Raw genomic sequence first — 25376 nt, 5'->3', positions numbered from 1 at the left:
AAGTTGAAGTTTTAATAATATAAGAATCATCTTTGCTTGTCCGTGCACCTAGGTATATTAACTGGCTTTTCTCTTTTGTTAGGTGTGTGTGTGTATATATATATAATATATATATATAATTAGGTTAATGAAAAGCACCTACTTGGTAATCATACTAAAATATATTTATTATAAATAATACAAATAATAAAAGAGGGTTTGATCTTTTATGAATAGCCATTACTTATCCCGTGTGGCTGAGATTATTTTGTTTATGTACAGTATGATATATATTATGGCAAGTGTTTTATTTAGTGTTACATAGTCTGCTATGAGCAGGTACTTCTAATTGGTTAGTAATGCAGACTCCCAGCCACAACTAAAGGCCCCCATACATCTGTGATGGATTAGGACAATCCCCGATCCCCAGACGCCAGGGTCAGGGGATCATCGAAATTCAACATGTTGGATTTCCCTGATTTGCTGATCCCGACCAATATATGACTGTGATTTGCAAATCATGGATTTTTAACATTCCCCGACTGATGGAACTTTGATGGCCGCTGATCGGGGTTTCCAACCAGCTATTCCAGTCGGATCGGGGAAACCGCAGGCAGATGTAGGAGGCCCTTTAGTTTAATCAGCAACATAAATCTATTGTAAATATCATAACAAAGGGGACCCCAATGTTTGTACTGGGGTCACTCTGGCTGCTCAGTTATCCTGCCCCAGGAGGCAAGAAAGCTTAGAATCTGGGGTAGTTGCATATCGTAAGGAAGTGAGTACTACAGGTCTCTAAGGGGAGGATATATATATTAGAGGTATATTTCTTATGAAGTGACCACTAACATAACTTATAATATACTTTCTATATGAGCAGAGAAGGCTGCAATCATAGGAAAAGTACTTTGTTTCCCATTTGGCAGACATAAAAATATATGAACCTGGGTTTTTTATTTAAATATATATCTCTTCATAGATAAACAAATCTGTACATTCTATTTAGCTGATATACATATTGGCATAAAGCTAAAATCCCATATGATGATTATCAGTTCATTTCTCCACAACTGTTCCACTTTGCTCCCTTCTGCTACCACTCCTGGAAAGTATTTCAGTGTCTCCAAATGACCCCTTTTGGTGGGTTATATTATTGCAGCGATGTACAAGTACTGGTTCGCGCATAGAATTGCGGCTCTTGAGTAGACGCTGCAGGACTTGCTTATCACAACGCTCCTTTCGGAAATCATCTTCATAAACTTTTAACTGTGGAAACAAGATCCTACCATTTAATATGCAGTTAGACTACTGTTTACATAATAAAAGTTTTTAAATTGAAAATCTAATACTTCTGTGGGTTATACAATACGACTGCCCTACCAATCAATGAACCGTACGAATTGCCGATTTTGGAAAGCATCCACACTTACCAATCGGCTGCACGATATGTCTGGCCAGAAATTGACTGGGCATTTAAATATGCCTGACCAGTTATGATGTTATTGTCGCTGGTTCCTGTGGCCAGCATATGAGTATGTTGGTCATATGTTCACACATAGTAGATGTGTACAATATGTCTTTTGCATATATCGTATCTGGCGGGGATGTGGTCAGAATCCCGACCGCTGGGATTCTGGTGGTCAGAATGCCGACTCCGGAATCCTAACACTTGTCAGAATAATGTTGCCAGCAACCTGACTGCTGGATCCCGAAGGTAAGTATTGGGCTTAGGGGGAGGGTTAGGCACTAGGGGAAGGGTTAGGTTTAGGCTGCAGGGGGGGTTATGTTTAGTAGTTACCTTTAGGCATCGGCATTGTAAACTGGTCGGGATGCCAGCGATGGGATTCTGACCGCTGGGATCCCAAGCGCCGGCATCCTGTACCCATCCCAATCTGGTGTGCAGCACAATATATCTGTGAAAGACGTTATTCACAGACATCCTTCCACAGATGTATCGTGGGTACACACGAGCCGATGAACTGAACAATATATCGTTCCTCGGCTGTATGAAAAATAAAAAATATACAGTTTAGTGTGTACTCAGCATTAGTGTGCTGTAAAACAGACATTTAGATGGGTCTGATCATAGCCTGGAGATCTTGGTCCTTCTCCCTAACCATCTATGCTCAGATAATGTCAGTGGTCATTCCCCAAGAAGCTGCCGGGAAAGAAGGACTTATGCTGGGTACACCCTTAACGATGTGTAACCAGCCGATGTGTTTTGCGGCGGGTGACGGCATTGGCAAGTGCATACACACTTGCCAATGCCGGGAGCGGCAGCGGGGGCCATGCTACATTCGGCAGCATGGTTCCCGCTAACGATATCGCCTGTCGGACCCGTATGGGCGGATTGTCAGCGACATAGCAGGTACACACTGCCTGATGTGGACGACATATAGTCTAGTGTTTACCCGGCTTTAGTATACGAAGTCCTTGTTTCCCATTTCTAGAAAGTCGCATATGGTCAAAAGGTTAATATCTGTAAACAGTATAGAAGGTAAAGATAGGTAATATACAGTATAACACTGTTGACTAGACTCCCTGTCTAAGTCTCACCAGGATGGAAATTCTAAATGGTATAAGCCAGTGGTTTTCAACTTCAGTCCTCAAGTACCACTAACAGGTCATGTTTTGTGGATTTCTTTAGTCATGCAGCAAATGAATTAATCTATTTTGCTTGGTTTTGCTTCCACAGATAGAAAGACAGGAATCCTCAAAATATGACCTGTTGGGAATACTTGAGGTTGAGAACTGGTAGAGTTGTTTAAGGTATTTTTGGAACCACTAACTTGTAAAATGTAATGTTTTGTTTTGTTCAGTCATCTGGAAAAGATATTTCCAGAGATAAGCGCGTCTTCCAAGATGTCCCCCCACAATCATATCTCAATGCTATTACTAAAGGCTCGATCACAAGGGTAAAGAGCAGGGGAGAAAGGGAATAGTCTTGTCCAGTCACACAGTGAATAGAGAAGAACAGAGTACTTGTGGATGGGAAGATAATAGCCGCTTATCAAGCACATAAAGTGCTTGAAGTGTTGCTATTAAATATTCATCAAAACATAATCTGGTGAAGGAATAGTGTTATTATCAGTCCCCTTTACATACTGGGTTCCTCTTCTGGGCATAGCTGGTCTAGTCTCTAGACACCAGCACGGGCAGAATAAGTCAATTTGTACTCTGAGTTTAGAAAGAATATGCTTCTAGGATGAAGAACCTTCTGTCTACTATGTTTGGGAACCAACCTCTTAAATTCATTAAAGTGACCCAGGACAGATTGGGGCTCTAATTAGGTCCTGTTATCCATCTGTGCACATTAAAATGAATTGTGGCCATGCCTCAATGGGGCATCGTAACATTACGGGGGTGGGACCTCGCAACATGCCCCGTCTCTCTGTATGCTGGCTGAGTAGAGCGCCAGGAGGGGGCTGCTCGGCCAGGCTTTCAGGTTGGACCAGCCTATCAGCCCTTAATGCATTTGCCAGGAGTGCCAGATAGTCAATCCAGCCCTGAAAGTGAATCATTTGGCTTAACCATAATATACTTGGCTTTATTTTCATCTATTTGATTAGTCATAAAGGAGGCATTGACCTTCTTGGAAAGGTTATTGTACCAGGCTGAAGTATTATACTGTACAGTTTATGTGGTTATGTCACACAATTGTACCATTGAGGACTGCCTTTATACTATTTTTAGGTGTTGAATTTTAGACACATTCCAAAGTGGTTAACTTTTGTATATACAAAAGTTAAAAAAATTCCACCATGTTTGTCCAAGGTCTCTAGTCTCTGGCCCAAGGTGGTTGATACATGCCATCTCTATATCATTGATGTTTGGCAGAAGTACAAGTTGTGGGAAAAGTTCCTCACCATCTCCAGTAGACCCATTATTGTAAAATTGTAGCATATTGTCTAGTACTCCAGGTCATCTAATTTAGCTGGTGTGGTTTTATTTGTCTATGTATGATTCCATAAAGAGCACTTGTGCTTTGGAGGAAGCTTCGATCTAAGATTGACTTTCCTCTACCTTAGTCCGCCTTTGCTGTTCTAGAAATTGTTTCTTTCATTTCAGAAAAATCGTGATCTAGCTATTGAAAGTTACAATTATTGTTGGCTGAAAGGTTAAAAAAGGGCAGACGAGGTGGGCTAAGTGGTTCTTATCTGTCGTGAAATTCTACATTTCTAAAGGGCTTCTACACTTTAATAGATCCAGGGACTCAGAGTTGGACACAATGGGGCATATTCAATTTGGAGCGAAAATTCCGTTGCCGGACTTTTCACCGTCATCTGAGGTTTTGCCGTCGACAACTTATCGTGAGTGTCCCCGCTTATCCCCGTATTCAATTCCAAATTGGCGAAAACGGGACCCGGCGAAAACGAAATCGGCAAAAAGTCCTGTAATTTTTACAGAAATCAGCTTGACACTCCCCAAAATATGCTCTGACATGGTGGTTCGCTATGGGTACCCCCGAATAGCCCTGCTAAAGGTATGTGGGGTCTTTACACTGTCTCAATAGGTGCTGTTTTGCGTTTTTTAGAAGGTGGTGAAGAATAGCATTTAGGAAGTTTTTGGGACAAAATAAGTAGTTCAATCAAATTTGGGATACATGAAAATGGGTGTGAGTTTATTTTAAAGTTGCTAATATGAAGTTTTAAAAAACGTGAAAAATCCACCTGCCGCAACAACCTGCAATAAAAAAAAACACCTGGGGCATACTTGGTGACCCCCCCAGAGTCTATTTTGCTAGGTTAGAAGTTTGTCCCCCAACTTTGTTTATTTTCACCCCCAAAACAAAAGTACTTTTTTGGGGTGTCATAAGGTACTTTTTAAAATTTTTGTGACACAGATTACTTTTGGGGGCCTGTCCAAGGGGTGCAGGGTGGTTTTTGGAAGTTTTCACTCCAATTCTGCACCTTTTCTCGCCAGCTATTCATAGGTGATACTTTTTCGCCGGGTCTGATGCATTGACTTTTCACACCGGCGAAAAGTCGGACAAATTGAATACGGGGATAAGTGGAATTGGCAATAATGAAGTCATCAGTAAAATTTTTTTGCCGAGAACGGCTTTTTGCTCAAAATTGAATACGACCCAATGTCTGACAAAAATGTATACATAAATTGCGTCCACAAAAAAAATACACAATTTCCATATTACATAGAGCCGCAGCTGTGCATATTACATAACATATATATTTTTGTTATGGTATAGTGAGATACATATGATATACCTATAATCACTATATCGACCGTGTACACATGAGAAAGCTGGTGCAGATATCATAACATGGTTGTAAAGCTATTTAAAGTATTTTAACCATACAGGCATTATAACTTTAAACATTCTCCTAAAGCAGAATGTGTAAACTTATAATGCTCGCACAGTTGAAAAAAATGCTTTAAGTAGCATTACAACCGTATTGGGAAATTGGCGCAGGCTTTCTCGTGTCGACAGAGTGACTGTAGACATCCTGACTACATGCCGGTATTGTGTATCTTATGCTATGCAAGATACAATACAGAGGCGCATGCTGCCATTTTGAAGGAGAGCTCTTATTTTTTAGTCTTTTATAGGGTTTTATTACAGGTCATGCAAGGCCTGTGCTGCTAATCCTCATCAGCATGGAACTTGCACCAGGCATAAATGTGACTGCTTCCCGCCTACATACAACATAAGTAGCGTAAACAGAAACTTGCTGCACTTAGGCTACACCAGACATACACTTCTCGTCTATATTCCTCCTTTCTAAGGGGTATATTTACTAAAGTGAGAGTTTGTAGATGGGAGATGTTGCCCATAGCAACCAATCAGATTCTACTTAACATTTAACTTGCACCTTCTAGAAGATAATAGCTAGAATCTGATTGGTTGTTATGGGCAACATCTCCACTTCTAAGTACTCTCACTTTAGTAAATATACCCCCAAGTGTATAGAGGTGCAACAGGGAGATATGTCCCAGTCTGCAGACAGAACTACATTTTTACAGCACATGTGCAGTACTGAATAGTGCATTTTGCGCTTGTGAGTTGGACTAACATCCAACTGTACATGTGCCCAGATCTGTTATCTTAGTTAGGATTCTGAAGGTCATAATACAGACAGCGGCATCCCGGCGGTCAGAATCCCACACATCCTGACAGTTAGTATTAGAGTTATGGGGAGTGCTAGGGTTAAGCACCAGGAGGAGGGTTAGGCTGCGGGATGGGAGGGTCAGGGTTAGGCTGTGGGAGTGGTGGGTTAGGGTAAGCGTTAGAATACTTACCTAAATCTGTCAGGATTTTGACCGTTGAGATGACCCCTGTCGGTATTGTGACAGTCAGCATCCTGACCAGTGGGATCATGCACCCATCTTAGTCTCCTCCTTGCTCTCAGCTGTCTCCTTATTGGTGAGCTTGGGAGTCATGGTTGTGAAATCTCTCTCTTGCAGACACAATTACCTGCCTGGGCATTGGATTTAGATTGAAATCACTTAGTACAATGTTTTTAATGGAGATTATTGAAATGAGAAAAGTTAAGCGGTGCATTTTGTGAGGAGCCCTTTGCTTTGCAGAAGGGTGCACGTCTGTGTCACCAATACCATGGATACAGCAAGAGTCAGGTGGTATGATCACATGACCCCACATTGACTTCCACCTCCATACTGTACTCTACAAGGTAAGAAGCATCAGCGAAGGGCCTGACTGTAAAAATGTACATAATTAAACACACACCTCGTTTCCCCATAGTGCTTAATTAAAAATCCCAGTCATCTACTGGTCAGTGCAGGATCGAAAAAGGGATAATAAAAATCTCTTATGTCACTCAGTGATATAGATGACTTAGGGCTCTATTTACTTTCACACCCTTTTCACATTATTTTAGTATCACCTATAGTTATTACAGGGCAATTGGAGTAGAATTTGCTAAATTTTACTCCAACCCCTAAGTATCACTTATTTTTAGTAAGCAGATCGCAATTCCCATAATTGTAATGGGAAATGTGATCTGGCCAAAGTTACTAAAAATAAATTCTGAAAAAATACCGGGGAAAGCCCTCTGATAATAACGCTACCTGGGGGTGGTGTTATCCAGGGTCTCCCCCGGTTACCAGACTCCTGCTCCGCTATAACGGAGCCGGACCCAGTGATCAGCTGTGTGGTCTAAACAGACCACAAGCTGATACACTGCAAAAAAAAGAAAAAAAATATAGTAAAAAAAAAAATAATTTACCTGACTCCAGGGACCGGAGTTCAGGGCTCCGGTGATGTCCTCCCTCTGGTCAGCTGGTCTTCCATGGTGCACTGGGGCCCGGTCATCACCTGACAGGGTCCCAGTGCAGTATGGGATGTCACCTGACCGGAGCGACCGAGGACATCACAGGAGGCCCGATAACTGCAGGTAAGTGTAATTCAGGGAGGGGGGGTCGCGGAGAGTCCGCGATCACGGGGGGCGTGGCTTGGCGACAGGAGGGGGGGTAGCAGCAGCAGCCGGTCGGCGCATGCGCGGGGCACTTGTCACTGTATTTTTTGCAAAAATACCGTGATAAGGCTCCGGAGGGGATTCGCAGGGACAGAGCTTTATCCTGCAAGGGATTTGTAGTAAATCCCTGTGATATTGCATGAATTTGCAATGCGAATTCAGTCAGTAATATCATACTACAATCTGCAGTACAAATGCGAATTGTAGTAAATAGAGCCCCTTAGTGTTTTAGGCAACTACCTTAGCTCACCTAGGGCCTGATTCTGAGTCGCACGCAATGCCGATATTAGCACAAGTGGGTGATGTTTTTCAACTGAGCATGCTTCTATCTAAGTTGCTAAAAAGTCGCACAGCCCATGCGTCCCACGTTATGTATGCAGAGGAGCAGTAGAGATTCAAATGTACAGTCTGAGAAATGTAATTGGCGTTTCCTGGAGGTGACTGGGAGGTGGCTATTCAGACCCATGGAGGTGTAACATCTTATGGACGTGTTATGTCAGTGTGGTATAACTGGTTGCGTGCTCAGGGCCTGATTCAGAGACTTACGGACAAGTACATCCGCTGTGTCTTTGTGCATAGCGACTGTGATAAAATATGCAAAATTTATAGTACTGTAAATGTGAATAGAGAATCCTTACCTGCTCCTCTAGGATCAGCATTTGCTCCCTCATTTCTTTCTCCATCCTCCTCAGCTTGTCATTCTCAGTTTTCATGCGTTGCCGGTCTGTGTGCTCCGTCTTATAATCTGCAGCATAAATTTCAGTCTAAAGAGAAAGTGATATTAAAACAATCCCGCAGATGGTCAGGTGGGAATAGGTAACTACAATGGTCGTCAAAGCACAGATGGTTTTATATCATGGCTATCTACCTGGTGGCCCACAGATTGAATGTCTCCTTTCATAGCTTTTCCTTGCTGCTACCATACAGCACTAAGCTATGACCTCAATTGTTTGAATAGTATTTAGTAAACAACCATTTAGTTAGTATATGTATGGATCTTACAAGCCTTATGATGTAAATACAGCACTAGTTTACATTAAAAAGAAAACTTCTAGCAACAATATAAAAGTGTACCCTGTACTATAAAATATGAGTATTAGAAATCACAGAGGAGTGACCCTATAGAAATCATGAGGCTGATGTCTTTGTTAAAGTACAGTAAAGGATTCCAATCTTCGGTTTCATCTGAAAAAAAAGTTATAACTGGGAACCCCAGGAAAGCCTTCAGTGTGACATATAATAATCCACCTTTGTGTGAAATACAGTAATGGGAACCTTGCAACGTATGAGGGCCTTTCACACTCTCCAACTACACTTCAGCAAGTTTCCCTCCCACCACCGCTGCTCCACTCTTGGGCCCCATTTATCAATGAGTTTTATCATTCACAACAAGTTTTAAAAACGTTGATAAATGGGCCTCTTATATAGAAATATTCACAGTGGTATCATGCATCTAGGGGAATCCCAGGGGCTTTCCAAACAGGCTGGGCTTTCCTAGGGGGTTTGCGCCTACTGGAATTAGTGGTTAAGATGTGCTGCTCTTAGGACAGAGAAGCCAGGGCCGTATTAATGGTCACATGGGCCTGGGGCTGACAATGTTAAAGGGCCTATACTGAGAAAGGGAGGAGCTGTGACCAGTGCTGTGTGGGTGTGGCCATTGCCATGTGGGTGTGTACACCCCTACACTATCAGTCACACTGTCTTCCTAGATACATACAAATAGACAAATTGCATCATATTGTGAGAAACCTAGAAATACAATTTTAACAGTTATGATGATGAGCCTATTTTTATGTGGAGGCCTGGAGCTGGAGCTCCATCTGGCCCATTGTTAATCTGGCCCTGAGAGAAACCCATCCCGTTAATGTGAGGTAGTAGGGGGAATTGGATTGGAACATTGCTGAAAAAAGGAAGTGTGAGGAATCTTTTTCAATTCTAAGGATTCCTCATCTTCAAAGGAGGACCCTGATTTATAACAATAATATCCAATCACCAAGTTGAATAATGCCCAGGTGTGCCTGGCGCCGCTCCAGGCACTGGGGTGCCACTCCAGGCACCATGGCAGTTGGAGAAAAGTGCCATTGGCATAGCAAGAGTACCATCCCCTTGTGACCTGGGTAGCAGCATCAGCTGCACAGCCATTGGTACGGCAGTGATACAGAGAGTGGGACAGAGAAATATATAGATATACATAGACACACACACATTTAAATGATAACTACAATGAATATTTTTTTTTTCTAATTGGAATCAATACAGCTTTGTAGAAATTACCATACTGCGATGCTTCCCTGAAACCAGTGCGAGGTGGCCCATTTGGATTCTGGCCAGGTTTTGGGATGTTAGGCTCCCGGTTGGACCTCCCACTGGTGTACACTGGGCAGAACGTTAACCCGGGGAGCCTGTTCTGGGCCTTTCACTGGATGGATTTGGATGAAAACTTCACAGATGGGTGGCAATTGGTCTGGGATGCCTAATGGAGTGGTTGGCCCTCACGGTGGAGTGCAACGGGCAGAACGTTGACCCAGGGAGCCTGTTCTGGGCCTTCCACTGGATGGATCTGGATGGCATCACATAATAAAACTTAATACAGGTTGAGTCTCGCATATCAAAATATTCCAAAATACGTATTTTTTTTTAGCATGACTGAGATAGTGAAACCTTTGCTTTTTAATGGATCAGTGTACACAAAGATTGTTTAAGGCACAAAATTATTAAAACTAAAGTATAAAATTGCCATCAGGCTTTGTGTATAAGGTGATTAAATTTAATGTATGTACACAAACTTTGCCACAAAATTATTAAAAATATTGTATAAAATTACCTGCAAGCTGTGTGTATAAGGTGTATATAACACATACAGTAAATGCATTCTGTGTCTAGATTTGGGTCCCATTCCCAAGATATTAATTATAGTATGCAAATATTCTAAAATATGGAATATTCCGATATCCAAAATACCTCTGGTCCCAAACATTTTGTATATGGGAGACTCAACCTGTAACTTGAAAATATTCTGCATCTGGATGAGTATTTTCATTGGCAGAACAGTACCTTGTCAGGGGGTGGTCAGACGATTTAGCAAAATTACTAAAAAAATTAAAATAGTACATAACTTGTGTAAAGTGTTTGGGTTTTATTTTAACTGAAATGTAATTTATTTAAATTAATGTATTTTCTTTTCTTTTGGTACTTAATATTATTATATGGATTTATAAGGATGCCACCTTAGCTCGCCAGTGCTATGCCGGTACTTCCACTTGAAGTGCTGCTATAAGGTAAGTACAAAAATCCGATTTTCTCTTTCATCCAATCTGGGGGACACTGGACCATGGGGCGGTCAAAAGCCGCCCCTAGGGGAGGGTACACTCATGAAATAATCTGAACGGAAGACTTTCCGACTGAATCTAGCATTATTGGATGTGAACACCGGAAATCAAGAAAAGTGGTGAACCTGTTGGTGAACAGAGGACGTAGCCATCCCGGCAGAGCAGCTTCCACAGAAAAGTCACAGCTCACAGAGAGAGAGCATTTATAAATAAAGAAAACACTCATCTAAAACACCGGGCTGCAGAGCAGCTCTAAGAAGAACAGCCCAGCTTCCCTGGGCACTTAACAAACACTGGAGACCACGGTTTGCAGAGAGGAGGAGCTCAGGGGAGGAGCTACTCCCTTAAAGTTATACAAGTCTAATTAAGGTGCCAGCTCCTTCGGACCCTCAAAGCAACCTCCATAGTCCAGTGTCCCCCAGATCTTATGAAAGAGAAAATAGTTTAAACAGTACAGTATTAAGCTTTTACAGCATCTTTAATGCTATTTTTCCAGTAATGTAATCCCAGGATGCTGTTACCAGAAGCTGGTGTACTACCACAGTGCTTGTTTGTAGTGTTCCATGAGTAGACCACAAACCAGTTACCTGCACTGAGAAGTCCTAATAGGGGCAAAACAGGCTATTTATGGGAAAATGTTCTGTGTCAGTACAAACCAGTGTCATACTCTAAAACTCCTGTAATTACAGCATTGACTGAAACATTAATATGTCATTCATTTGAAGTGGTACCCATTAATATAGCTTACTGGTTACATTCTGCTGGGCACTGATAGGTATATTTGTCTGAGCACTAACTGTGTGGCTCCTCATTCATTTTTACATTTGAATGTGACTCATACGGTTATATTTATTATAAGCGGCTTTTTCGAAACCAGCGAATAACGATTGTCAGTGGTTTTGACGACAGAATTAAAAACCGGCAATCATTTTAAATGCATAAAATGCCTGGTTTTATATTTAATATTATTGCCATTTTAAATCCTCCAGCCAAAACCTTCGACAATCGACGGCGTTGGAAAGCTGCTGTTTACTAGATGTACAACAGGTTGTAGGCTAATGTAGTTGTTTCATAGATCAAATGGTCTTTTACCTTACAAATGCTCTATGTTACAGGCTACACATGCATTTCTATTTACCTAAGAACATTTCTTTGTATTTGTGTCTATGTCTTATGTAGCTATCACAGAATAGAAGTATTGCATCCCTTATTCAGTGCCCTAACAGGGCACCTCTGTGATCTGTGCTGTTACCTCCTGGGCATGTGGCATTGACATCACACAACAAGCGCTGGGGGAGCACTGGGAGTAGGAAGATGTGACCGGCATCATGTCATTTAATCTAAGTTGCAGGAACGCATGTACAATCCGCTAAATGAAAGTTATTGGAAGCTGGACCTAGTAATTAAGGACTGCAGATAAAGACATATCTGAAATAACTTGGACATTCCCCAAAAACCTTGGTGTGTATGTCCTGTACTCCACTAAACTGAGTGGTGTTATAACATTTTTACCTGACATGTCAGAGCCTGCAGTTGTTCCTTGAGTTGATTTATGTCCTGCTCGGTCGTTACAGCATTAAGATCTTGCTTATTCTGATTGTTCCTTGAGGTCTTTATTGGAATATGGTGAACCTGATCCTGCACTTGGTTCTCAGCAGAATGATTAGAACTCCCCTTACTACTCATTTTCTGTGTCATGGCACCAGACGAATTCGATGGTGCAAGCTCTGATTGGCTGTTATTTTCTGTGGCCTGTAGGGAGAACAAAAGGTATTTGTATATGTGAAATCTAGATTTTCATGGGTCATTACTAGGAGAAACAAGTGAGAGCTCTGCATTTATATTTAAATATCACTACAGTACAGTTAGGCCTATTGCCCCCCTGGATGGATTATGGAACTTACATTGTGTGGGCCACGTTGAGAAAGGGTATTGTAGTGCAGAATACCCTCTAGATGTCTCACATAGTCCTGCATCTTCTGGTTTCTCTTTATCTCTTGGAACAGTGAAGTCTCATAGAACTCCTTTTTATTCTGGGAAGAACACATTGTCACAGTATGTAACTTTAAGAAATAAATATCATAGTTATTCCACAAATCACAAGATGCTGTTCACTTATTGACAAAAATGAAGTTCCAGTAAGAACAGAGATTTTTTTTGGAAATCGGCAGACTCATATTGTAACTAAATGTCGACTCTTGTGCGATCTGGAAAAGTCAAGAAGGCTAATATATCATTTGGGTGTTTTATCACTTTTTTTCTTTTGTAAGATCAAGTCCAAATGGACGGCATTAGCATGGCTAACAGGAAGGAAAAGTGTAATAAGATTACTTGTTATTGTTTTCTGTGTATAAGATTGTGTTCTGCATAAAAATATTATTTTCAACTTTGCAAATGTATCAGGACAAGAGGCCAATTATGTAACCCAAACAACCTGACTATATTCTTGTTATACTCTTTTTAGAGATACAATCCAAAGCTCATCTTGAGGCAAATGTAGTAGTGACAATTTTATGGTGCTTTTTCCTCAGCATTTATAGCAGGTTTGCTTTTAAAAAAATGCTTTAAATAATGCAGTAAAATCACAGAAAAATTGTCACTTTTGCCATTTCTACTACTGTACATATACCCCTATTATACTAACTCAGCAGCACACATTATACTAGTATACAAGTGTCAAAACTATTGCTATGGTGAAACACTTGTGGAATACAATTAGATGCGAGTTTGGTCCTGCAGGGTGAAATCACTGCAAATTCGCCTTGTGAAATACATTTGCAATTCAATTCCAAACTTGCATTTCTTTTTCGATGTAGATTTGCCTGTTTATGTTCGCACCCCCTGAGCAGGTGTAAAGGTAGGGTAATCTGTATTTTAAAGGTAAAAATGTCAGGACTTGCTTCAGAACTCCTTGGACACTCCCCTAATGACTAATTAAGCATTTGGAACATTTCAATTAGCTTGATTGGGCCAATAATTACATGTTATTTTTGGGGTGAAAAAATAAATGTCCTCAAATTACCCGAAAAATCATCTTTTTTTTTCTACTTTTTTTTTGCATTTTCCGTGTAATTCCTTTGTAATGAAACAAAATTCTACAGTTTTTTACATTTATTTTATTTTATTTTTTTTAAAATGCACAAATCAGCCATTTGACACCTATTAAAAGCATACAGTACTTTCCTTATGGCCGCTAACAATCTTCTACATGATTCTGCTAACAAAGCTTTCACTTTTTTGGGATCCAGGAAGGTCTCCCCATTTTTTCATGCTATTTTCCCTGTTCACTTTTTGGACAAAATTCTCACACTCTCACTGCGAGTAGTTCGAATCTGCATTTCTAATTGAATTGTGCGTATCTCGGGTGCGCGCATGAAGGCGAAGTGTACGAGTGTCTCGCCTTTTGCAAACTCTCACCTAATTGAATTCCCCTCATAGAATGTTGTGCAATAATCACCAGTGTTGCACAGGTCATTTCAGATCAGTAAAAGGGTTTTCCACTTTAAATAACCCCTTTTCCAGCAATAACCTCTATTCTTGTGCTTACATTACAAGACTTTTAGCTCTCAACCTAATGGTCTTAGAATCACTTCCCACTCCAGAGTATGGAAACGGAGACCCAAGCATGCTAGCCATTTACTGGTGTTTGTAGACACAACCTTCTCTCTCCCTCATCCCCTCTCTTGTCTTATATTTTCATGCACTATTCATTCGCCCCTTGGAACCCCTCTACATGATGTTATTTACCCATGGAATTGTTAATGTTATCCTTTAAATCTAATGAAGAAAATGTACAGTAAATAAATAACTTCTGTAGAAAACCCCTTTTCTTCCAATAATAGTACCCCTTAATAGTTCCCTTTCCTTGGACCCCCACCATTTACCAAGGTCCTGCTTGGCACTCCCTGTAGCTGCAAGATCTGTCCCAGCAGCTTTAAGGCTCTCTGTGTACACACCTTTGCGATCATTCAGCTAATCGAGTAAACGCTCCCGATCAGTAAAGTAATGTGTCCCCAGCCTGACTCCCTGCGAGCTCTGTACATACTGTGCTAGAAAGAGCTCAATGTGTACAGGCTTCTATGGGATCAGGAGGTCAGGCCACTATATAGTAAACAGCACATTAGATATGAGAGCGCACAAGATGCGACCTCCTGATCACGACTGTCGCAGGAGCGTTATAAGCCGTTTATCGGCTACTGGTCCTGCATACACTTGTCGGCCCGATCACCTGGAATTTAACACTGGGGTTATTGAAAGTGGAAAAACAAATTATAGTGTTGCATCAGTGATCCAGAAGTGGGTTGGGAGATACATTGGGTGTATTGGTTATCGTGTGAATATTATTTTTTGTACATTTCCTGCAAATATACCAAACAAATCTAACTGTATATCGACTGTCTGTGTGTGTGCCATGTGTTTTGTAGATGAATAAGAAGATGAAATGTGAAACGACAGTAGTTTGTTGTGGTGTGGTCACTGTGGTGTGGTCACTGTGGTGTGGTCACTGTGGTGTGCAATATGTCACCTGCTCATGCTCCAGCTTCATACTCAGTTTATTGCTGTGATGCCTTAGACTCTGCACCTCATCTTGCAATGCCCGCACTGTCCGATGCATCTTTTGTGTTGCATTGTGATACATGTCATCCCATTGTTGGTTGAGTTTCATCAGCTGTGGAGGAAACGTATATCTTTAAATATATTTGTAAATGAAAGACGTGTTTCTGTGACCATCATCTAGGGGTGGGGACCCTTTTTTCTGCCGAGGGCCATTTTAATATACATAACATTATTTGCGGGCCCAGTACAGGCCACACCCGATCCATCACACGGGGGCGGGCCACAATCACCAGTGATTGCAGCAATGCCGGAGCATCCTGAGGATACTCCTTGGAGAGCTGTAAGGGCAGCGGTGTGACTGTCTGAAGCATCCTAAAGACGCTCCAGGCAACACTGCTGCATAGATTCTGGCTGCAGGGTGCCATGCTAGGCGCAGAGCTATCCAGATGAGACTAGCAGAAAAAAGCTCAGAGGGCCAGACCAAATGATTCCGCAGGCCTTATATGGCTCCCGGGCCTTAGGTTCCCCATCCCTGATCTACACCCATACAGATTGATAAAGAATTTTGTGTTATATAGCAGTGGTTCTCAAACTGTGTGCCATGACACCCTGGGGTGCCTCGGGACACTTGTAGGGGTGCCTCAGGTTGGTGGTCCGGCAAAAAATCAAATTATTTATGATCAATGTAATGTACTTATGTGGACAAACAGAAGCGCAAACCTGTCCACTACCACATAACTGAGCCTAAGGATGACAGGTAAGTACAATTTACTTCCCTTTATTACTTTACTTCATTTTCTTTCTGAATTTCTCAATAACAAACTTAAGCTTAGGGGTGCCGTGAAAACAATGCTGATACTCTAGGGCGCCGTGATTCAAAAATGTTTGGGATCCATTGTATATAGTGTTGCGAAAATGAAAATCAACAACAAACTGCGCTGTCTGTTCAACTTCAATGTTTGGTGTAATTATATATATATATCTTTGATTTGATCACTAATACAGAAACTTCAATTAAAAGAAAAGCAATCTACACACAATCTTAATGCGGCTATTCAGAAATCAGAGGTTACCTGAAAACCAAGGGTTAGCATATATGATAAAACAGGAACAGTGCAAAGGAAAATTGTGTGTATATACAGTCACTGCACTGGAATAGATATAAGTATGTCAGTTTAATATCATTTCATTATCACCGAACAGTAATAAAATTTTTAAGAATACATTAAAATACAATAAAAATCAAATGGACACATCAATTGTATCGCTAATGGTATATTGAATAAAGTGCAATAGTAGATATATGGGGCCAAATGTAATAGGGTGAGAGTTTAGAAAAGTGAGAGTTTCTGACACTTTTTAAACTTTGCCAATGTAATAAAGTCCAAAAACAAAGTAACAGAGCGAACTTGCATGTTTTTTTAGACTTAAAAAACTCTCACGATTTAAAATCTCATTCAGATGTTTTCCCATTTTGAAGATAAAACTCAATCAATGTGAGAGTTTACTGCTAATCTCTCACACTTTCTAAACTCTCACCCTATTACATTTGGCCCATGGAGTCTATTGACTTGAGATCAAAAAATATTATATTGGTATCTGAAGCCACTGGTGGAATGTTTAAACCTAACCTGTTGGTAGCTGGAAGTATTTGTCATGTCCACAGTATAAGAGTCCAGACCAAACAGCATGCAGATTCTCTGGATGATATATTCCCTGCAGCTCTGTGCAGTCCCGCTTGGGGTGATTCCAGAGTTCCTGTGTTTTTGGAAATGGGCTCAATAGCCTTAGGCGGACCTGCCATATAGACCCTGGACATCTATACAGGATTACACTGGTTTACATCAACCATCAACAAGTGAACTTGTTTCCAGTCCTATTGATCCCATTTCCAAAAACACTTTATTCAATATACCATTAGCGATACAATTGATGTGTCTATTTGATATTTATTGGAGGCTCCAGAGGTGGGGGTGCAGCACAGTCCAAGATTGAAATAGGGGAGTTACACCAACTGCCAGTAAGTCCTGGCCGGTGATGTTTGGCAGCGTTTGAAAAGGCAGCTGGTGAGGCTCCCCTATTTGAATTTTGGACTGCGCTGCAGCCCCACCTCTGGAGCATCCACAGATTTTAATGTATTCTTAAAAATTGTATTACTTTTCGGTGATTATGAAATGATATTAAACTGACATACTGATATCTATTCCAGTGCAGTGACTGTATATACACACAATTTTCCTTTGCGCTGTTCCTGTTTTATTATATGTTGCGAATATGAACAAGCAACTGAGAGTATAAAGAAAGTTGGAGGCACCTCTGCATTCAGCCTCCGGAGCTCTGTGTTTTTGTTGAGCAGTTGTAGTTTTTCCTCATCAGATGCAGTCACTGACATACTCTCTGTAATCACGGTCCTTTGGCTCTCAGAGTCCAGTCTGTCACCAGTAACAGGAGCCGAGTGCACTGTACAAGGCAGGCAACTACTGCTGGGAGACAACAATAAAAATATGTCAAATGTATACAGTAATTCATTTAAGGATTGATGTATCAAGCAGTGAAAAGAGATGAGAAGTGGAATAGAGAGAAGTCGCCCATAGCAACCATTCAGTTTTGAGGTATAATTTATCAAGTACATTCTATAAATGATAGGTAGTTGCTGATTGGTTCCACTGGCAGCTTCTCCAGTGTTCCACTTCTCCACTTATTTCATTGCTAGATACAACAAGCTACTAATTAAAGAATCATGGTTTATACATACTATCTGAACATCTATATAATAAGTGAGAAAGTGTGTGTGTGTGTTTGTCTGTCTGCTTGTCCTTTATGCATGGCCAGACTTTTGCACCTAGATCCCCACACCTTGGGGGAAATGCATTAAGTCTTAGAGAGTGGAGAGTGATAAAGTACCAACCAATCAGCTCCTAACTGCCATGTTACACGTTGTGTTTAAAAAAAATGAAAGTTAGAAGTTTTTAGGTTGGTACATTTATCACTCTCCACTTTATCACTCTCCAAGGCTTAGTGCATCACTGTCACACAATCCCGTACATCCAGGACACCATGGGCATAACTACCATAGGTGCAAGGGATGCAGCTACTTTGGGACCCAGAGATGAGGGGGGGTATGTTCCTTGTCAAAGTTACATGTGTTGTATACATTTTCAACATTGGGTGGTACATAGGGGCCCTTACAAACTTTTGCAATGGGGCCTTCAGATACCTAGTTACATCCCTGCAGGACACTCTTAAATGACACAGGTTCTGGGGCGGTGGGGCTGGCTTCATATACACATTGTCACATACTGACAGGTTCAGGAGCAGCTTAGCACTCAATATATTCCACTGGATACATTCAGACTGTGGCAGACAGCTGCACCTTAATCAATCCACAATCTTTGATCCTGGTTAGCATACAGAAATTACAAACAGCAGAGGAGGTTGATCGCAGCCACACAGTGCCACTGATGGCGGGCCCCCTTCTGTCCGAGAACGGGACTCCAGTCCCGGAATTTTCCCCCGATGGCAACCCTGCTAGACATGGTCTTCATTGTTGGTGTGCAAAGTGATTTCAGGGGGTGATTCAGCTGCGGACACAGTGACAGGGATCACACATCGGGCTTGCGACGAGACCCTGCGGTAGGGTCTATCAGAGCCCAAATCACTGCCACTGACATCACTACTGATGTCAGTGGGGCCGGACCCAGACGGTAGGCGTTCCCATGGGAACGTCTCCGTCTGGCAGCCACGCCCCGGCACGCCCACCAAAGGGGGCGTGCTGTCACTCACCATCGACAGCACACCCCCTTTGGTGCGAGACCCCGAGCGACGGCTTCCTCGCCGCTCGCCGGGTCTCGCGCATGCGCACAACGGTACCATCGACCCGCTTGCAAGCGTCCTGCACTCGCAAGCGGGTCTGAATGAGACCCTCTGTTCTGTAAGTCAGTCTGCTCCTGATATTCCCCATTCCAAACAGTATTAGAATACGCTGCCTGTCCTGTCATTTACTCCTAATTTACATAGTTATCCAGGTTAACGGCAAGGACAATGTAAAAAAAATGGAGGCTGCAGGTGCACTTCGGGGTCCAGTTTTCAACCTGGACAACGCCAGGTATCCCAGCTAGTATGAAATAACTATGAACTTAGGAAGGTCTCAAACTCAGGTTGTATCAAAACAAGGGTGGGATGCATGAAGCTGGTAAAAGATAAAGGGCTCTATTTCCTACAATCCGCATTTGTACTGCAGATTGTAGTGTGATATTATCGACTGAATTCGCATTGCGAATTCAGGCAATATCACAAGGATTTACTACAAATCCCTTGCAGGGACAGAGCTTGCGAGAAAGATCTCTCCCTGCGAATCCCCTCTGCACACTAGTCACAGTATTTTTGGAATAAATACCGTAACAAGTGCCCGCACATGCGCTGACCGGCCGCCGCTGCTACCCCCTGACGTTAAGCCCCGTTGTTAAGCCCCACCCCCACGATCGCGGACCCCCCTGCGACCCCCCCTCCCTTAATAGCACTTACCTGCAGTTATCAGTGATCCGGTGATGTCTTCCATGCCTCCGGTCAGCTGATATCCCATACTGTACTGGGACCCGATCACCTGATGACCAGGATGCAGTGCATCATGGGAGACCGGTGGGGAGTCATCACCTGAGCCCCGACCACCGGTCCATGGACTCAGGTAAGTAAAACATTTTTTTACTTTTTTTTTTTTAAGCAGAGATCAGCTTGTGGTCTGTTTAGACCACACAGCTGATCACTGGGACTGGCTCCAGGCTCTGGGCCTGATTCAGAGCCGGACGCAATTTGCGGACGGTCGTTCATGAAAAGGGGGTGGCTATTCAAATGAACCGTTTGCTCTTTGCGGTCTGTTCACGCCTCTATGTCTGAACGAGCGAACAAAACTTGCGGTCGTTTTTTGGATAACTACGCCCCCTGGCTGCTCGCATCCTACGTCATGTCCGCTATTTATTAGATTAATCGAGTACATCAACCAGCGTATGAACTGCTCACTATTCTTGTGGTTGGTTTTTCCTACCACAATCTTGCGAGCAGTTCTGACTATAAAATAACCCAGTGACGTGGTTAATGACGCTGCTGTATTAATTATGCACACCCATAAAACGCCCATTTTGACCTTTAAGCACGCCTGCGTTCGGATCTCCACTCCCCGTTTTCAAGCACCTTCCCCTGTTACCACCCACATACGCCTCCTCCTGTCACTTAAAATAGCAGGCATTTGCTATTTAGCGAACAAACGATTTTCGGCCGCACTGACTGGTTCGCGCATGCGTATTACGATCCGTACGCATGCGCAGTTGGGAAAACATCGCTCCGAACGAACGAGCGGCCGCTTACGAGCGGCTCTGAATCAGGCCCTCTGCGCTGCCTTTTAGAGCAGAGTAGGAGCCCGGTAACTGGTGGAGACCCTGGATAACGCAACCTCCAGGTGGCGTTATTATCACAGGGCTTTCCCAGGTATTTTTTTACAATTTATTTTTAGTAACTTTGGTCGGATCACATTTCCCATTACAGTTATGGGAAATGCGATCTGCTTACTAAAAATAAGTGATACTTAGGGATTGGAGCAGAATTGTACGAATTCTACTCCATTTGCCCTGTAATAACTATAGGTGATGCTAAAATAATGTGAAAAGGGTGTGGAAACACTCTTTTTCACTTTATTTTAGTAAAAATAATGTTAATAAATAGAGCACCATGGGTGGATAGCAAGAGTCAAAGAACAACCTTCCCAAGCACCACAGAAGTGCAGGCAGTGCAGAAGTACAGGCGCTACAGAAGTGCAGGCACCGCAGAAGTGCAGGCAGCGCAGAAGTGCAGGCAGCGCAGAAGTGCAGACACCACAGAAGTGCAGGCAGAACAGAAGTGCAGGCACCACAGAAGTGCAGGCAGATCAGAAGTGCAGGCAGTGCAGAAGTGCAGGCACCACAGAAGTGCAGGCAGCGCAGAAGTGCAGGCACCACAGAAGTGCAGGCACCACAGAAGTGCAGGCAGTGCAGAAGTGCAGGCACCACAGAAGTGCAGGCACCACAGAAGTGCAGGCAGTGCAGAAGTGCAGGCACCACAGAAGTGCAGGCAGCGCAGAAGTGCAGGCAGTGCAGCTCAAACATATATGGACGCTATAGATGTGTTGTCAACACATTATGATTTTGGTGGGTTTTATTGGTGGCATTTGGGTATGAAGGTAGGGACCCAGTGGTCTATACATATACACATAAGATATATGCCTGCTCACTAGTTTCATTACAGTGGTACTCATTGTAATATACATGTTTTTAATGTGCCTGGATTTACATGGCTGATTAGGTATACTTAAATCTAGGCCTCTAGGGTAGTAATTCTTGGCTCAATATCATTTTTTGATTTGGGAATCTCCTCATAGAACATGGATCGATCACTGTGTCACCTAAATTAGTATATTCCCATAGTATTGTAAATAATCTACATGTGGTCTAAATCTCATTTGAACCTTTATGGCCCACATATGCTCGTAGAACAGGCAAAGTCTATAAACTGCCATTCCTGCATAAGATAACCACCTAGTAGTCACTTTTTCATATTTTCAACTTTTTGAAACTTACCCATCTAATTCATAAGAAGGTTCTTCATCACCTGCCCAGCTTGATCCAAAATCTGTATCTATATTTACCAGTGAATCTGGGTAATGGAGGAAGGTGGTTGCCATTTGGTCCTGAAAGCAGTTCAATAATAGAGAGTGTGTGATGTTACACCATTTTATAGGCAAATTCTTATTAAAGTTCTAAAGCAATGTACTGCGAGCTCTGGGCCTGATTCAGAGCCGGACGCTCTGACCAGAGCGCTCGCTCTGAATCAGGGCCCTCCTACCTACCTACCTCCTGGCGCACGCATAGCTGTGGGTGAACACCCACAGCATATGCGAGCGGCCAAAAAGATTATCGCGATGGTCAAGACCAGGGGTCTTCAAACTTGGCCCTCCAGCTGCTGTGGAACTACACATCCCAGCATGCACTGCCACCTTTTTGATATAACAGCATGCTAAAACTATGTGCAGTGCATGCTGGGATGTGTAGTTCCACAGCATCTGGAGGGCCAAGTTTGAAGACCCCTGGTCAAGACCATCGCGACCATCGGGCTTGCGACGAGACCCTGCGGTAGGATCTCGGTGACCGCAAGCCCTGGAGTGATTTTGGCTCTATCAGAGCCAAAATCACTCCCACTGACATCACTAGTGATGTCAGTGGGGCCGGACCCAGACGGTAGGCGTGGGAACGCCTCCGTCTGGCAGCCACGCCCCCGGCACGCCCACCAAAGGAGGCGTGCTGTCAATCAACATCGACAGCACGCCCCCTTTGGTGCGTGACCTATAACGACGGCTACCCCGTCGTTATTTGGGTCTCGCGCATGCGCACGACGGAGCTCCCTCCATCGTGCGCATGCGCACTAGGGCACCATCGACCTGCTTGCGAGCGCTCAGCGCTCGCGAGCGGGTCAGAATCAGGCCCTCTGCCCCATTATAAAATTTAGGTAACACACACAAAGTTTTGATATACAATATTGGATTTAGTATTAGTTATATTTTATTGCAAGAAAAGAAAGAGGCAAAAGGAATGTAATGTATTGTGTAATCTTACATTCATTTAGACCTTTACTAGAGCAACAGCAATGAATGGTGAGTCACAGAGTGTTTAAGTCTACTGTAAATTGATGGACAACAACCTATGTGGTGCAGTTCAGTCTATGAGATGGTTACTTTTGAATAGTAATAAATAATAATAATATTTATTTATTATTATTATTATTATTATTATTACTACTGTTACTAATAACTTCACCCAAAGCTTTTCAATAATAACAAATTGTTACTCACCTTCCATGTTACATTTGCCGCGTTCTGCAAGGATTTCCACTTACTGTAATAGCTCAATGCTGCACCTCACTCTTCCCTACCACTTCCATTCACCTGTGTGGGAACTTCACAGGCTATGAGCATTGACATCTACTTGCTTAAAACAAGCGGAGAGCTAAGGGGCACTTGGCACTGATAACCCGACCAGGGATCTCTCCACAAAATGCAACATGGAAGGTAAGTGTTGTGTATTTTTTTTATTTTGCCAAAATCATCAGAAAAGTACATTTTTAGTTTTGGGTGGATTTATCTGTTGAGTAAATGTGTAACCAGGCTATGTAGGAAACATTGCAGTTTAAATACAATCAACGCAATCCTGTCATATACATACAGGGGGGATGTAGTTATGATACCGACATCCGAATCCAGACAAGGGACTTAAGATAGGTGTCGACATACCGATGCCTATCTTAATCCCGACACCGGAGCGCCAGACCGAACGAGGTAAGTCCGGGGCGGCCTTAACATAAGCCGTGGGGGGGGGAGGGTTAGGTTTTTTTGGGGGGTGTTAGCGTTAGGCACCCCTAGGGGGGAGGGTTAGGCACCCCCCAGGAGGGTTCGGTTTAGAGTGCGGTAAGGGGGGTTAGGGTTAGGTACCCCCGGGGAAAGATTAGGGTTAGGCACTAGGGGGAGGTTAGGGATAGGCACCACTAAGGGAGGTTTAGGGGGAGAGAGGGGTAGGGATAGACTACTTACCTGCCCTATTGGGATCTTCAGGCTGCCAGAGTCGGGATATGAACCAGCAGCTATTCAGCCGCCGGGACTTCATACCCATTCCATACAGGGGTCCTTATGTAATCATTTGATATATTAATTGAAACAACAGAACAATATCCAATGAGTACAGCTTACTTTATGTGGTACACAAACCATATTTGCCTACTTTTGAAAAAGTATTTCAGGGAGATTGTGAAAGCAGCACCTATCAGCACGGCGGTAACGTGGACGTGTACGGCTACATCTGAGAGGCGTGTCATAAAACTGACTTACATCCAAATGTAAATGAGCCCCAAAGCAGTTACTGCATTTGTTGATGAAAACACACTGATACATTTCAGGGCTTGCTCATGTATTGTGTTTTACAGGACGCCGGAAACCCGATCGCAGGGATTCTGGCGGTAAGAATGGCGATGCTGGAATCCCGACACTAGTCATAATACCAGAACAGGGATCCCGAAGGTAAGTAGCGGTGTTGGGGGAAGGGGTAGGGTTATGCACTAGGGGGAGGGTTATGGTTAGGCACTAAGGGGGAGGGGAAGGTTAGGTTTAGGGGAGGGGAAGGTTAGGTTTAAGCACTAGGGGGTGGGTAGGGTAGGGAGAGGGTTACAATACTGACAGACAAGTGTCAGTATTCTAACTGTCGGGATGACGGTGCCGAGATTCTGACACCCCGAGCGCTGGCATCCCATACCCATCATGTGTTTGATAAGGGGTTCCATATAAGTGGCCAAGAGAAACCTTTTATGAAAATGCATGTAACTATAGGGATCATTATGCTATTTTAATGTATATATCTGATTTATTTTTCCCCCACATAACAGCTACATAATGGGGGAAAGGTGCAATCAGGGAGATTGCTAGACTCCTCAGGGAGTCAGGGAGATTGCTAGACTCCTCAGGGAGTCAGGGAGATTGCTACTATTTCAGGAGGTCCTCCTTGACAATATAGGGAGAGTTGGCAAGTATGAAACAATTATTCCAAAATGATACAATCTGATCTAACATATGATTCCAAACTGTACTGGGACCATGATATGAAACATTTAAAAAAAATGGATTCCCTGTACCTACCTTGCCTTGGTACCGGGGATCCCCAGAGGTTTGGTAGCTGTGAGTCCTGGAGTCTGCTGTTCCTGTGCTTTCTGTCACAACAACAGTTTACAGTATATGACTTGTTCCTCTTTTTTCCACTAAAGTCTTCTTACCCTCCCCCCATTGACCTACCTTTTTTCTATCTATACTTTCTCCCCTGCATTTACTGTCTGTATATAACTTGTAAGTCTTCTCTAATACAAGCTGTAATTTCCTTCTCTGTTTCCCTTACTGTTCACCTGTTTGTGTTCTTCATTATTTACTACTTATTATCTGTTCTGTACCTGTTCCTGTAGCTCTCTATCCCTCTGTCTATTACACTAACATCTCTGT

At 42.8% G+C, this 25376-nt stretch overlaps 1 protein-coding gene across 2 annotated transcripts; it reads right to left on the bottom strand.

Annotated features, from left to right (window-relative positions):
* On the bottom strand, positions 1-25376 carry LOC148508672 (uncharacterized). 2 transcript variants are annotated; one of them, XM_088444221.1, is made up of 8 exons: positions 25023-25376; positions 21925-22034; positions 17634-17802; positions 15288-15431; positions 12667-12795; positions 12275-12514; positions 8072-8197; positions 1-1245 (listed from the first exon to the last, which is right to left on the bottom strand). In XM_088444221.1, exons 2-8 carry the CDS (start codon positions 22026-22028, stop codon positions 1036-1038), a joined length of 1122 nt encoding a protein of 373 aa, XP_088300347.1. In that variant the 5' UTR covers positions 22029-22034; positions 25023-25376; the 3' UTR covers positions 1-1035. The 2 variants fall into 2 exon arrangements, with proteins under 2 accessions (XP_088300347.1, XP_088300348.1); XM_088444222.1 differs by having other exon boundaries at positions 17634-17799.

The sequence above is a fragment of the Taudactylus pleione genome, unplaced genomic scaffold (assembly GCF_031769625.1).
Source record: "Taudactylus pleione unplaced genomic scaffold, aTauple2 ptg000352l, whole genome shotgun sequence".
Lineage (NCBI taxonomy): Eukaryota > Metazoa > Chordata > Amphibia > Anura > Myobatrachidae > Taudactylus > Taudactylus pleione.
This window is presented reverse-complemented; position numbering and strand designations above follow the sequence as displayed.